The sequence below is a fragment of the Oncorhynchus mykiss genome, chromosome 15, assembly GCF_013265735.2.
Source record: "Oncorhynchus mykiss isolate Arlee chromosome 15, USDA_OmykA_1.1, whole genome shotgun sequence".
NCBI classification, from domain to species: Eukaryota; Metazoa; Chordata; class Actinopteri; order Salmoniformes; family Salmonidae; genus Oncorhynchus; species Oncorhynchus mykiss.
The window spans coordinates 6,182,498-6,195,537 of NC_048579.1; the positions used below are offsets into that span (position 1 = coordinate 6,182,498).

At 44.9% G+C, this 13,040-nt stretch overlaps 1 protein-coding gene across 1 annotated transcript; it reads right to left on the minus strand.

Annotated features, from left to right (window-relative positions):
* Positions 1–11,059: 11,059 nt before the first annotated feature.
* LOC110489534 (nuclear factor 7, brain) lies at positions 11,060–12,488 on the minus strand. Its single transcript, XM_036945684.1, has one exon. The coding sequence runs from the start codon at positions 12,417–12,419 to the stop codon at positions 11,475–11,477; it is 945 nt and encodes a 314-aa protein (XP_036801579.1). The 5' UTR covers positions 12,420–12,488; the 3' UTR covers positions 11,060–11,474.
* Between the last annotated feature and the right edge of the window lie 552 nt (positions 12,489–13,040).

A 13,040-nucleotide genomic window follows, 5' to 3' on the forward strand; every position in this document is an offset into this window, starting at 1 on the left:
GTGTCAGATTTAAAAAAAGCTTCATTTATTTATTTAACTAGGCAAGTCGGTTAAGAACAAGTTCTTATTTTCAACAACAGCCTTGGAACAGTGGGTTAACTGCCTGTTCAGTGGCAGAACGACAGGTTTGTACCTTGTCAGCGCAGGGATTTTGAACTTGCAACCTTTCGGTTACTAGTCCAACGCTCTAACCACTAGGCCACCCTGCCGCCCCAATTATGGCAAAAGCACACTATGGGAAATGAAGATGAACATGTCAAATGAAGTATAGAATCAATCTTTAGGATGTTTTTAACATAAATCTTCAATAATGTTTCAACTGGACAATTCCATTGTCTTTAGAAATGAAAAGGAACAGAGCTCACTCTCACTGCCGCACGCGTGACTTAGCTCATGGCATTCTTCCAGATCACTGGTTCAAACAGCTCTTATTCGCTCATCCTTCACAGTAGAAGCCTGAAACAAGGTTCTAAAGACTGTTGACATCTAGTGGAAACCTTAGGAAGTGCAATCGGACCAAATTTACACTGTATCTTGGATAGGCATAGACTTGAAAAACCTACAAACCTCCCACTTCCTGGTTGGATTCTTTCTCAGGTTTTAGCCTGCCATATGAGTTCTGTTATACTCACAGACATCATTCAAACAGCTTTAGAAACTCCAGAGGGTTTTCCAAATCTACAAATAATATGTCTTATCTTAGCTTCTGGGCCTGAGTAGCAGGCAGTTTACTCTGGACACGCTTTTAATCCGAACGTGTAAATAGCGCCCCCAGCCATAAGAAAATGCATTGTATGATTTTCAGAGTGATCTCTGAATAAAATATTGATCTATTGCAGACTGAGACTTTGTCTAATTCTTCTATTAACCAGGGCCTTACAACCTCTGGGAATTGGTCAAAAGCTATAGTGATAGTTGAGTTATCATCATTGGGATCAAAATTCTCATGACAACTTGATGACAACCGGATCTCAATACCTGCTTCTGTCGTCCCAAAGAGCACCGAAAACCGTGCACGGGCGGATCAGAGATCCGTAAGATGAAGACCTGACCTCTGAAATTGAGGGTCCATTTCAGGCCGGTGGCGAACTGGAACACGACAGACGAGATCCAACCTGAAACGTTAGTATTCAAATTGAAGATAGGAATTGGGTGTAAACAACAATGAGGAAGTAGGGTCCGTAAGGATCCTAGGTGTCTGTGGCCACTACCGAATTAAACTATCTAATGGTGAAACCTAAAAACGTAAAAATGGGTTAAAAGACATAACAAACATAGAATAGAAGGCGAAATATAGGAATATAATTATTGAAAGTAGGTGACATAATGGTATAACTATAGATTGCCTGTCGAAATATGTTTTAAGAGAAATAGTAACCAAGACTAAAGAGTTGATTGTGGACTACAGGAAAAGGAGCACCAAGCACGTCCCCATTCTCATCGACGGGGCTGTAGTGGAGCAGGTTGAGAGCTTCAAATTCCTTGGTGTCCACAACAACAACAAACTAGATTGGTCCAAACACACCAAGACAGTCGTGAAGAGGGCACGACAAAACCTATTCCCCCTCAGGAAACGAAAAATATTTGTCATGGGTCCTGAGATCCTCAAAAGGTTCTACAGCTGCTACATCGAGAGCATCCTGACCGGTTGCATCACTGCCCGGTAGGGCAAATGCTCGGCCTCCGACCGCAATGCACTTTAGAGGGTAGTGCGTACGGCCCAGTACATCACTGGGGCAAAGCCATCCAGGACCTCTACACCAGGCGGTGTCAGAGGAAGGCCCTAAAAATTGTCAAAGACCCCAGCCACCCCAGTCATAGACTGTTCTCTCATCTACTGCATGGCAAGCGGTACCAGAGTGCCAAGTCTTGGACAAAAATACTTCTCAACAGTTTTTACCCCCAAGCCATAAGACTCCTGAACAGGTAACCAAATGGGTACCCAGACTATTTGCATTGTGTGACCCGCTCAACCCCTCTTTTATGCTGCTGCTACTCTCTGTTCATCATATATGCATAGTCACTTTAACCATATCTACATGTACATACTACCTCAATCAGCCTGACTAACAGGTGTCTGTATATAGCCTTGCCACTCTTATTGTCAAATGTCTTTCTACTGTTGTTTTATTTCTTTACTTACCTACACACACACACACACACACACACACACACACACACACACACACACACACACACACACACACACACAAACACATACCTTTTTTTTGGCACCATTGATTAGAGCCTGTAACGTGACAAATAAACTTTATTTTGATTTGATTTCGAAAAGGGATCTAGGAAAGGTGCACAAAACAGATCTGACTATTCCGTATAGAGAAGGGTTATTATTGTGATGCTCGTATGTGAGATAAATTATTATTAACAGTCGAGTCATAAGGAAAGGTAAAATAATTTTGTAATTGTTTAATTAACGTAATACGTGTGAGACCTAATAACTTATCAAAAGTTACAAGGATGATTATTACAATTTTCTTAGTGGGTAACATCGAGAAGGGTTAACCAATAATGGGAAGTAAATCCTCAAAGGGGGTCCCGGAATGAACCGGGGACGAGAGATATATGGTCTCTTACAGTTTTTTTCGATTGCTAAACGACAGTGGGCACAACTGGAGTCACATGTGCAAAACTCAAACTACAGTCTGCACTACCAACAGTCACCTGAGCTAAACAGTTCACATCACCTGCAAAACTCATTCCAAGCAACACAACTCTTAACACATGGCTCAAAACACAGAACACACTGAGAGTAAAAACACTGGCATCAAACACCAATGCAGAAAATACAAACTTTTCATCTTTACAGTTTGAACAATTTCAGTGACTTCATACAAAGTAATGTTTTCTTCAAAGAAAAGAGTGACATTCTTTCACATGATTTATTAAAATTTTTAGAACATAACAATTCTTTAAGGTAAATGAAAATTATCCTGCCTCTCTCTAGCATCAGGCCACAGGTTTTCTTCAACATCACATCTAATGTTTTCTCTTGCCATGCACCTGGGGAAGAACCTTCTGGAGTGCCTTATCCATCCCTGGCAGTCCTCTGGACTCGTGTCCTCACATTCGGCACGCATGGCTTCCAAAAGAGACATTTGGTCATGTGGGTGGTGACCAAACACTTTCCACCTCCAGGCAGAGAAAAACTCCTCTATTGGGTTGAGGAAGGGTGAATATGCAGGCAGGTACAAAACCATAAATCTGTGATGTGCTGCAAACCAATCTGTGACAGCTGCAGAGTGGTGAAAAGCAACGTTATCGCAAACTATGACAAAAACTTGGGGGTTTCTTACTAGTCCCCCTGTTCTGCTGGCACTAGCTGAGCATAGAGCTGTTCTAGGAAAGCTATAAGCCTTTCTGTGTTGTATGGGCCAATGAGTGGTGTGTTGAGAAGCAAACCATCATTGGCCATTGCAGCACACATGATGATATTTCCCCCCCTTTGGCCTGGAACCTCCACAGTGGCCCTTTGACCTATAACATTCCTTCCTCTGCGCCGTGTTTTGGCAAGGTTAAATCCAGCTTCATCGATAAATACAAATGAATGTGGTCTTTCCAGTGCTTCCACCTCCATTACTCTCTGAAAAACAGTGAGTGCACAGTTTTACTGTAGAAATGCTAGTGTTTTTTTTACTGTAAATATTTTGTATAGCTGTGTACGTAACCTCAGACGTCTTACCTGGACATATTGGTATCTTTGCCCTTTTACCCGTTCACTGTTTCTCTCGAACGGTACAGTGTATAACTGTTTCATTGTAACTTGGTGTTTCTTTAGGACTTGAGCAATAGTTGTTGTGCTGACAGAATTAACATTTTCAAATATATCATTATCAGCCAGCACGAACCCATCTTCCTTGTTCCATTTCCAAAATGAGTCTTTCTGAGCTCTACCTATATATACTGTAATATGTGTGTGTGTTCACTAACAAGTCTAAAACAAGACACCTGCTTAGCCTTTCAGCTGAAATTGCAATCAGCAGTGTTTGAAAGGCACAAGGCTGAAATCTATTCCGTTTTGAATGTGTGGTTCACAGTTTTGACAGCAGTGTGTTAGCATTTGAACAAAGTGCTGTAAATCCACAGTGTTGTGCAGGTTGTGGTTAAAGTCATGGGATAAGTGTGTAGAGTTTTGAAACTGTGTTCAAGCAATGAAAAACAAACTAGAGTTTGGTCCACATGAACTGCTGCTGCGCAGACTGTAGTTTGAGTTTTGCACATGTGACTCCAGTTGTGTCCACTGTCGTTTAGCAATCGAAAAAAACTGTAAGATATGTGTATGGTTTGAAGGACATCTAGACGTAGACAAATTCAAATCTATGATTAAATAGAAGTGCATGTAAACTGTACCTAAGTGGAGGAAGAAGTATGGTTTTGAAGGACGCCAAGATGTAGATAAACTAGAAACTATGATAAAGTAGATACGTAAGATGTGTGTGGAAACAGCAGGTGAAGGGTTAGATACAGCCAGGGTCTGAAGCTGTCTGAAGTCCGGAAAAGAAGGCAAGAAGGCAAGTGTAAAGAAAGTGATAGAGAGAGACAGCGAGAACAAGAGAGAGAGTGAGAGAGATTGTCATGTATTGTCATGTTGTGTCCTGTTCCTGTTCTTTCTCTTCACCCTGTCTCCCTCTGCTGGTCGTATTAGGTTACCTTTTCTTCCCCTCTTTCCCTACTCTATTGAGTTTCGCACTCTTGCTGCCTCCAGTGGCTGGAACGAGCCGGCTTTGCTCGCTCGTTTTCTGGAGGGTCTTCGCGCAGAGGTAAAGGATGAGATTCTCTCCCGGGAGGTTCCTTCCAGCGTGGATTCCTTGATTGAACTCGCTATTCGCATTGAGCGACGGGTTGATCTTTGTCACCGAGCTCGTGGAAAGGAGCTCGCGTTCTCCGTTGCCCCCCTCTCCGCATCACTACCATCTTCCTCTGCCGGCTCGGGTGCTGAGCCTATGCAGCTGGGAGGTATCCGCATCTCGACTAAGGAGAGGGAACGGAGAATCACCAACCGCCTCTGTCTCTATTGCGGTTCTGCTGGTCATTTTGTCACTTCATGTCCAGTAAAAGCCAGAGCTCATCAGTAAGCGGAGGGCTACTGGTGAGCGCTACTACTCCTGTCTCTCCTTCAAGATCCTGCACTACCTTGTCGGTCCATCTACGCTGGACCGGTTCGTCAGCTTCCTGCAGTGCCTTAATAGACTCTGGGGCGGAGGGCTGTTTTATGGACGAGACCTGGGCTCGGGAACATGACATTCCTCTCAGACAGTTAAGGGAGTCCACGGCCTTGTTCGCCCTGGATGGTAGTCCTCTCCCCAGGATTCAGCGTGAGACGCTACCTTTAACCCTCACTGTTTCTGGTAATCATAGCGAAACCATTTCTTTTTTAATTTTTCGTTCACCTTTTACACCTGTTGTTTTGGGCCATCCCTGGCTAGTTTGTCATAATCCTTCCATTAATTGGTCTAGTAATTCTATCCTCTCCTGGAACGTCTCTTGTCATGTGAAATGTTTAATGTCTGCTATCCCTCCTGTTTCCTCTGTCTCTTCTTCACAGGAGGAGCCTGGTGATTTGACAGGGGTGCCGGAGGAATATCACGATCTGCGCACGGTGTTCAGTCGGTCCAGGGCCACCTCTCTTCCTCCACACCGGTCGTATGATTGTAGTATTGATCTCCTTCCAAGAACCACTCCCCCCCGGGGTAGACTATACTCTCTGTCGGCTCCCGAACGTAAGGCTCTCGAAGATTATTTGTCTGTAGCTCTTGCCGCCGGTACCATAGTCCCCTCCTCCTCTCCCGCCGGAGCGGGGTTTTTTTTTTGTTAAGAAGAAGGACGGGTCCCTGCGCCCCTGCATAGATTATCGAGGGCTGAATGACATAACAGTGAAGAATCGTTATCCGCTTCCTCTTATGTCTTCAGCCTTCGAGATCCTGCAGGGAGCCAGGTTTTTCACTAAGTTGGACCTTCGTAAAGCTTACCATCTCGTGCGCATCAGGGAGGGGGACGAGTGGAAGACGGCGTTTAACACTTCGTTAGGGCACTTTGAATACCGGGTTCTTCCTTTCGGCCTCGCTAACGCTCCAGCTGTCTTTCAGGCATTAGTCAATGATGTCCTGAGAGACATGCTGAACATCTTTGTTTTCGTTTACCTTGACTATATCCTGATTTTTTCACCGTCACTCCAGATTCATGTTCAGCACGTTCGACGTGTCCTCCAGCGCCTTTTAGAGAATTGTTGAGAAGTGCTCTTTTCACGCCTCCTCCGTCACATTTCTCGGTTCTGTTATTTCCGCTGAAGGCATTAAGATGGATCCCGCTAAGGTCCAAGCTGTCATTGATTGGCCCGTCCCTAAGTCACGCGTCGAGCTGCAGCGCTTTCTCGGCTTCGCGAACTTCTATCGTCGTTTCATCCGTAATTTCGGTCAGGTGGCAGCTCCTCTCACAGCCCTTACTTCTGTCAAGACGTGCTTTAAGTGGTCCGTTTCCGCCCAGGGAGCTTTTGATCTCCTCAAGAATCGTTTTACATCCGCACCTATCCTTGTTACACCTGACGTCACTAGACAGTTCGTTGTCGAGGTTGACGCGTCAGAGGTGGGCGTGGGAGCCATTCTTTCTCAGCGCTCCCTCTCTGACGACAAGGTCCACCCTTGCGCGTATTTTTCTCATCGCCTGTCGCCGTCGGAACGTAACTATGATGTGGGAAACCGCGAACTGCTCGCCATCCGCTTAGCCCTAGGCGAATGGCGACAGTGGTTGGAGGGGGCGAACGTTCCTTTTGTCGTTTGGACTGACCATAGGAACCTTGAGTACATCCGTTCTGCCAAACGACTTAATGCGCGTCAGGCGCGCTGGGCGTTGTTTTTCGCTCGTTTCGAGTTCGTGATTTCTTATCGTCCGGGCTCTAAGAACACCAAGCCTGATGCTTTATCTCGTCTCTTCAGTTCTTCAGTAGCCTCCACTGACCCCGAGGGGATTCTCCCTGAGGGGCGTGTTGTCGGGTTGACTGTCTGGGGAATTGAGAGGCAGGTAAAGCAAGCACTCACTCAAACTCCGTCGCCGCGCGCTTGTCCTAGGAACCTTCTTTTCGTTCCCGTTCCTACTCGTCTGGCCGTTCTTCAGTGGGCTCACTCTGCCAAGTTAGCCGGCCACCCTGGCGTTCGGGGTACGCTTGCTTCCATTCGCCAGCGTTTTTGGTGGCCCACCCGGGAGCATGACACGCGTCGCTTCGTGGCTGCTTGTTCGGTCTGCGCGCAGACTAAGTCCGGTAACTCCCCTCCTGCCGGCCGTCTCAGGCCGCTTCCCATTCCCTCTCGACCGTGGTCTCACATCGCCTTAGATTTTGTCACCGGACTGCCTTCGTCAGCGGGGAAGACTGTTATTCTTACGGTTGTCGACAGGTTCTCTAAGGCGGCTCATTTTATTCCCCTTGCTAAGCTTCCTTCTGCTAAAGAGACGGCACAAATCATCATCGAGAATGTTTTCAGAATTCATGGCCTTCCGTCAGACGTCGTTTCGGACAGAGGTCCGCAATTCACGTCTCAATTTTGGAGGGAGTTTTGCCGTTTGATTGGGGCTTCCGTCAGTCTCTCTTCCGGCTTTCACCCCCAGTCTAACGGTCAAGCAGAACGGGCCAATCAGACTATTGGTCGCATCTTACGCAGTCTTTCTTTTCGCAACCCTGCGTCTTGGTCAGAACAGCTCCCCTGGGCAGAATACGCCCACAACTCGCTTCCTTCGTCTGCGACCGGGCTATCTCCTTTTCAGAGTAGCCTCGGGTACCAGCCTCCGCTGTTCTCATCTCAGTTCGCCGAGTCCAGCGTCCCCTCCGCTCAGGCTTTTGTCCAACGTTGCGAGCGCACCTGGAAGAGGGTCAGGTCTGCACTTTGCCGTTATAGGGCGCAGACTGTGAGAGCTGCTAATAAGCGTAGAACTAAGAGTCCTAGATATTGTCGCGGTCAGAGAGTTTGGCTCTCCACTCAGAACCTTCCCCTCAAGACCGCTTCTCGGAAGTTGACCCCGCGGTTCATTGGTCCTTTCCGTATTTCTCAGATCATTAATCCTGTCGCAGTGCGACTTCTTCTTCCGCGATATCTTCGTCGCGTCCACCCGGTCTTCCATGTCTCCTGTGTCAAGCCCGTTCTTCGCGCCCCCGCTCGTCTCCCCCCCCCCCCCCCCCCATCCTTGTCGAGGGCGCACCCATCTACAGGGTCCGTAGGATTTTGGACATGCGTCCTCGGGGCCGTGGTCATCAGTACCTAGTAGATTGGGAGGGGTACGGTCCTGAGGAGAGGAGTTGGGTTCCCTCTCGGGACGTGCTAGACCGTGCGCTGATCGATGATTTCCTCCGTTGCCGCCAGGTTTCCTCCTCGAGTGCGCCAGGAGGCGCTCGGTGAGTGGGGGGGTACTGTCATGTATTGTCATGTTGTGTCCTGTTCCTGTTCTTTCTCTTCACCCTGTCTCCCTCTGCTGGTCGTATTAGGTTACCTTTTCTTCCCCTCTTTCCCCCAGCTGTTCCTTGTCTTCTCTAACTACCTCGTTCACCCCTTTTCCCACCTGTTCCCTTTTTCCCTCTGATTAGGTCTCTATATCTCTCTCTGTTTCTGCTTCTGTCTTTGTCGGATTCTTGTTTGTGTCATTCATGCCTGAACCAGACTATCGTCTTGTTTTCTGTAACCTTGTCCTGTCCTGTCGGAATCTGCCTGTCCGTCTGAGCCTACGTGTGTTCATAATTAAAGATACTCTGTTTTGTTAATTCGCTTTTGGGTCCTCATTCACGCACCTTAACAGAGATAGAGAGAGAGAGAGAGAACAAGAAAGAGAGTGAGAGCATAGAGAGAGCGAGAGAGAGAGAGAGAGAGAGAACAAGAGAGAGAGTGAGAGCAGAGAGAGAGAGAGAGTGAGAGAGAGCAGAGAGAGAGAGTGAGAGCAGAGAGAGAGACAGAGAGAACAAGAGAGAGAGAGAGAGAGAGAGAGAGAGAGAGAGAGAGAGAGAGAGAGAGAGAGAGAGAGAGAGAAAGAGAAAGAGATGAGACAGAAAAAGGTTAGATTCCCCTGAGCCCAGAAAGTATAGCAGTGGTTCAGGAGGGATATGGGAGGACTGACCGACAGTTTCACGGGATACCAGAGATGTTATGGTTAAAAGGAGTGACAGATGTGGGATTTATTATTATTATTATTATTCATTAAAGGAGATTTACCTGTAACTGTTACTCCTACATTATTTTATTGACCTTATTGAAGGCAGTATTTATTGAAACCAGAAGTAATAGCAGGGATTATACCAAAGTTTAATGAAATAATGGATAATGATGTTATGTTTTAAAAAAACTTGTCCATATATTTTGTACGAAGTGGGATAAGGATGCTGGACTTATAAAATAGATATTATATTAAGAGTTTCTTGCGTCCCGGATTCTAGTTCTCCTAAATTTGGTAAAATTAGATAGTAGATATTTCTCTGTGATTGATTTCACTTAATAAGTTTATACTATATTCAAGTCTCTTTAACAAAGTTTACATACTGTTTTACACACTTTATATGTTTATACTATATTATAGTCACTTCAATAATGTTTACATAATGTTGTAACCACTTCATATATATATATACTCATTTCATATGTACAGTTGAAGTCGGAAGTTTACATACACTTAGGTTGGAGTCATAAAAACTTGTTTTTCAACCACTCCACAAATGCCTTGTTAACAAACTATAGTTTTTGCAAGTCGGTTAGGACATCTACTTTGTGCATGACACAAGTCATTTTCCCAACAATTGTTTACAGACAGATTATTTCACTTATAATTCACTGTATCACAATTCCAGTGGGTCAGAAGTTTACATACACTAAGTTGACTGTGCCTTTAAACAGCTTGGAAAATTCCAGAAAATGATGTTATGGCTTTAGAAGCTTCTGAGGCTAATTGACATCATCTGAGTCAATTGGAGGTGTACCTGTGGATGTATTTCAAGGCCTACCTTCAAACTTAGTGCCTTTTTGCTTGAAATCATGGAAAAATCAAAAGAAATCAGTCAGAACTCAGAAAAAAAATTGTAGACCTCCACAAGTCTGGTTCATCCTCGGGAGCAATTTCCAAACACCTTAAGGTACCACGTTCATCTGTACTAACAATAGTACGCAAGTATAAACACCACGGGACCACGCAGCCGTCATACCGCTCAGGAAGGAGACGCGTTCTGTCTTCCAGAGATGAACGTACTTGGTGCGAAAAGTGCAACTCAATCCCAGAACAACAGCAAAGGACCTTGTGAAGATGCTGGAGGAAACAGGTACAAAAGTATTGATATCCTCAGTAAAACGAGTCCTATATCAACATAACTTGAAAGGCCGCTCATAATGGAAGAAGCCACTGTTCCAAAACCGCTATAAAAAAGCCAGACTACGGTTTGCAACTGCACATGGGGACAAATATCGTACTTTTTGAAGAAATGTCCTCTGGTCTGATGAAACAAAAATATAACTGTTTGACCAGAATGACCATCATTATGTTTGGAGGAGAAAGGGGGAGGCTTGCAAGCCGAAGAACACCATCCCAACCGTGAAGCACGAGCGTGGCAGCATCATGTTGTGGGGGTGCTTTGCTGCAGGAGGGACTGGTGCACTTCACAAAATAGATGGCATCATGAAGTAGGAAAATTATGTGGATATATTGAAGCATCATCTCAAGACATCAGTCAGGAAGTAAAAGCTTGGTCGCAAATGGGTCTTCCAAATGCACAATGACCTCAAGCATTTGCTAAGGTGTATGTAAACTTCTGACTTCAACTGTATGTACTGCATTCTAGTCAAGGCCTATCCTTTTAACTATTGCTGTACATACAGTATTCTATTCATGTATTCTACAGATTTAATACATATTCTATCCAGATACTGTCCAAAATGTCAATACATCCCATAATATATATATATATACACAATCAGACCAGAAACGTAACACATTTTCTGACAATTAAGTTTTTCTTTTGATGTGATTTGATTGGTGTGAAGCCATATCCAAACTGGCCTCCCTTGTTGTTTTTTTGCTGCACCAGAACCACCCATAGTTGAGCTCAGCTCAACGCTGATAATTTCATCATTTTATTATCAACTGAGGCGGAATGCTCTGCAACAACATGTCATACTCATTTTGACCAGACAGCATCAGATACATGAGCTACACATACTGAGACAGAGGGGCGCTGTTTCTGCTCTGATGATTTCTCTTTTGAGATCTAGTAGGTTCAGCCACTTGCAATTTAAAGGAGAATTATGAACAATTATTTATTCATTATAAATTTTTTATTTGGCAAATTTTGTGATAATTGTCAGAACAATCTGAGATACGAAAAAAAGAATATATAAACTTTTTTACACTGGCATGGAATCGTCCAACTGTCAGAGTAGTAAACCATGTTAAGAGTCTCCATTTTATTTATTTTATGTTACAGAAAAAGTCAGTGAGGTCTATTTAAAAGAAAAAATAGGTTGTCCATTCAAGGCTTTTCTTAATTCCCTCCTGCCAATAACAGGCACGTGGATGTCAGGATATTCACAGCCCTTAGATTGCCTTGGTTTTTCCAACCAGAGTTCTTTGTAGATGTCTGGACAAACCTGCCTTGTATCACATGTAGCACGACCCTTCTCTGTCCACCACTGAAGGAACTTCCTGGGGTTAGTGATGTCCAGTCCAGACTGAAGCGAGGTCTCTCTCTTTTTCACATCAGTCACGTGTCTCTTTATTGTAGTCAGACGTTTCTCCATTTTGATGTTGACAAGACCATACCTCATGTCTATCTCTCTCATCGCCTGCTCTTCTCTCTGCTTCAGCTTGTTGATTTCTTCCTCAAACTGGGTCCTGATTTTTTTCTTCTCTTGGCTGGATTTCTCTACTCTCTTAGAGATGTTTCTTTGTTGACTTTCTCTTATATGTTGCGCTACGTTCAAGTCTTCTTTCAGTATAGCTAATGCTGAGACCACTTCTGTCATCAGATCCTGCTGTGCCTCTCTCATAGGTTTGAATGTGTGTCCTCTGTGGTCTCTCCCTCCTATACAGACCAGACAGATCAGCTTCCTGTCTGTCACACAGAACAGCTTCATCGTTTCTCCGTGCTCAGGACACTCATCTCTTCTCTCTCCTGTAGGTCTTTGTCCTCTGGTGTGCTCCTGTCTACCCTGCTCCAGTCTCAGCTGGTCCGCCATGTTCCGAACCAGTCTGTTGATCTGGAAGTTTCTCTCCATGATCGGAGCTCTACACTCAGGGCAGTAGCGTGGGAGTCCAGCCTCCCGGCTCTGTTCAAGACATCTCTTACAGAAGGTGTGCTGGCAGCTGAGATACACAGGGTCAGTGAAGATCTCTGTACAGATGGCGCAGCAGAGGTAGTCGGACAGGGCAGAGGAAGATGTAGCCATTCTGGAGCTGACTGTGTCGCGTTCACTGTTCACAGAAAGAGAATGAGAGAGAGAAAGAGGAAGAGAAAGTGTGTGCTTTAGATAGAGGCTTTATGACTACGCCCTCTGTTTGCCTTAGGGGGTGGACACTTTAAAGACACAGCCAAGCCAATATTTGATTTGAAGCCCTCAATAAAAATCTCTTAAGGGACTTTGAATCATTTAGCAAGATGGACAAAATATTTTTCACTTCTGAAATGAAATGGCAATCTTACCAAAGGGAGGTGTCATGGTATGAAATGACAAATGACAATAAAGTGGTAATAACATAAATGAACATGTGTCTTTGTGTTGGATAATGTACTTTCTACTGTCCTGCGGTCAGGCAGGAGAACTATACTGTATCTCCCTTCATTGCCCCTCTCTCTATACATATGTGGAACAGTGGAGGCTGTTGAAGGGAGGACGGCTCGTAATAACGTCTGGAACAGAGTGAATGGAATGACATGAAACACATAGAAACCATGTGTTTTATCCCAGTCCACTCAGTCCTCTCCAGTCATTACCAAAAACCCTGTCCTCCCCAATTAAGGTGCCACCAACCACCTGTGATGTGGAAACTAATGTGGAGAGAAGTCCAGG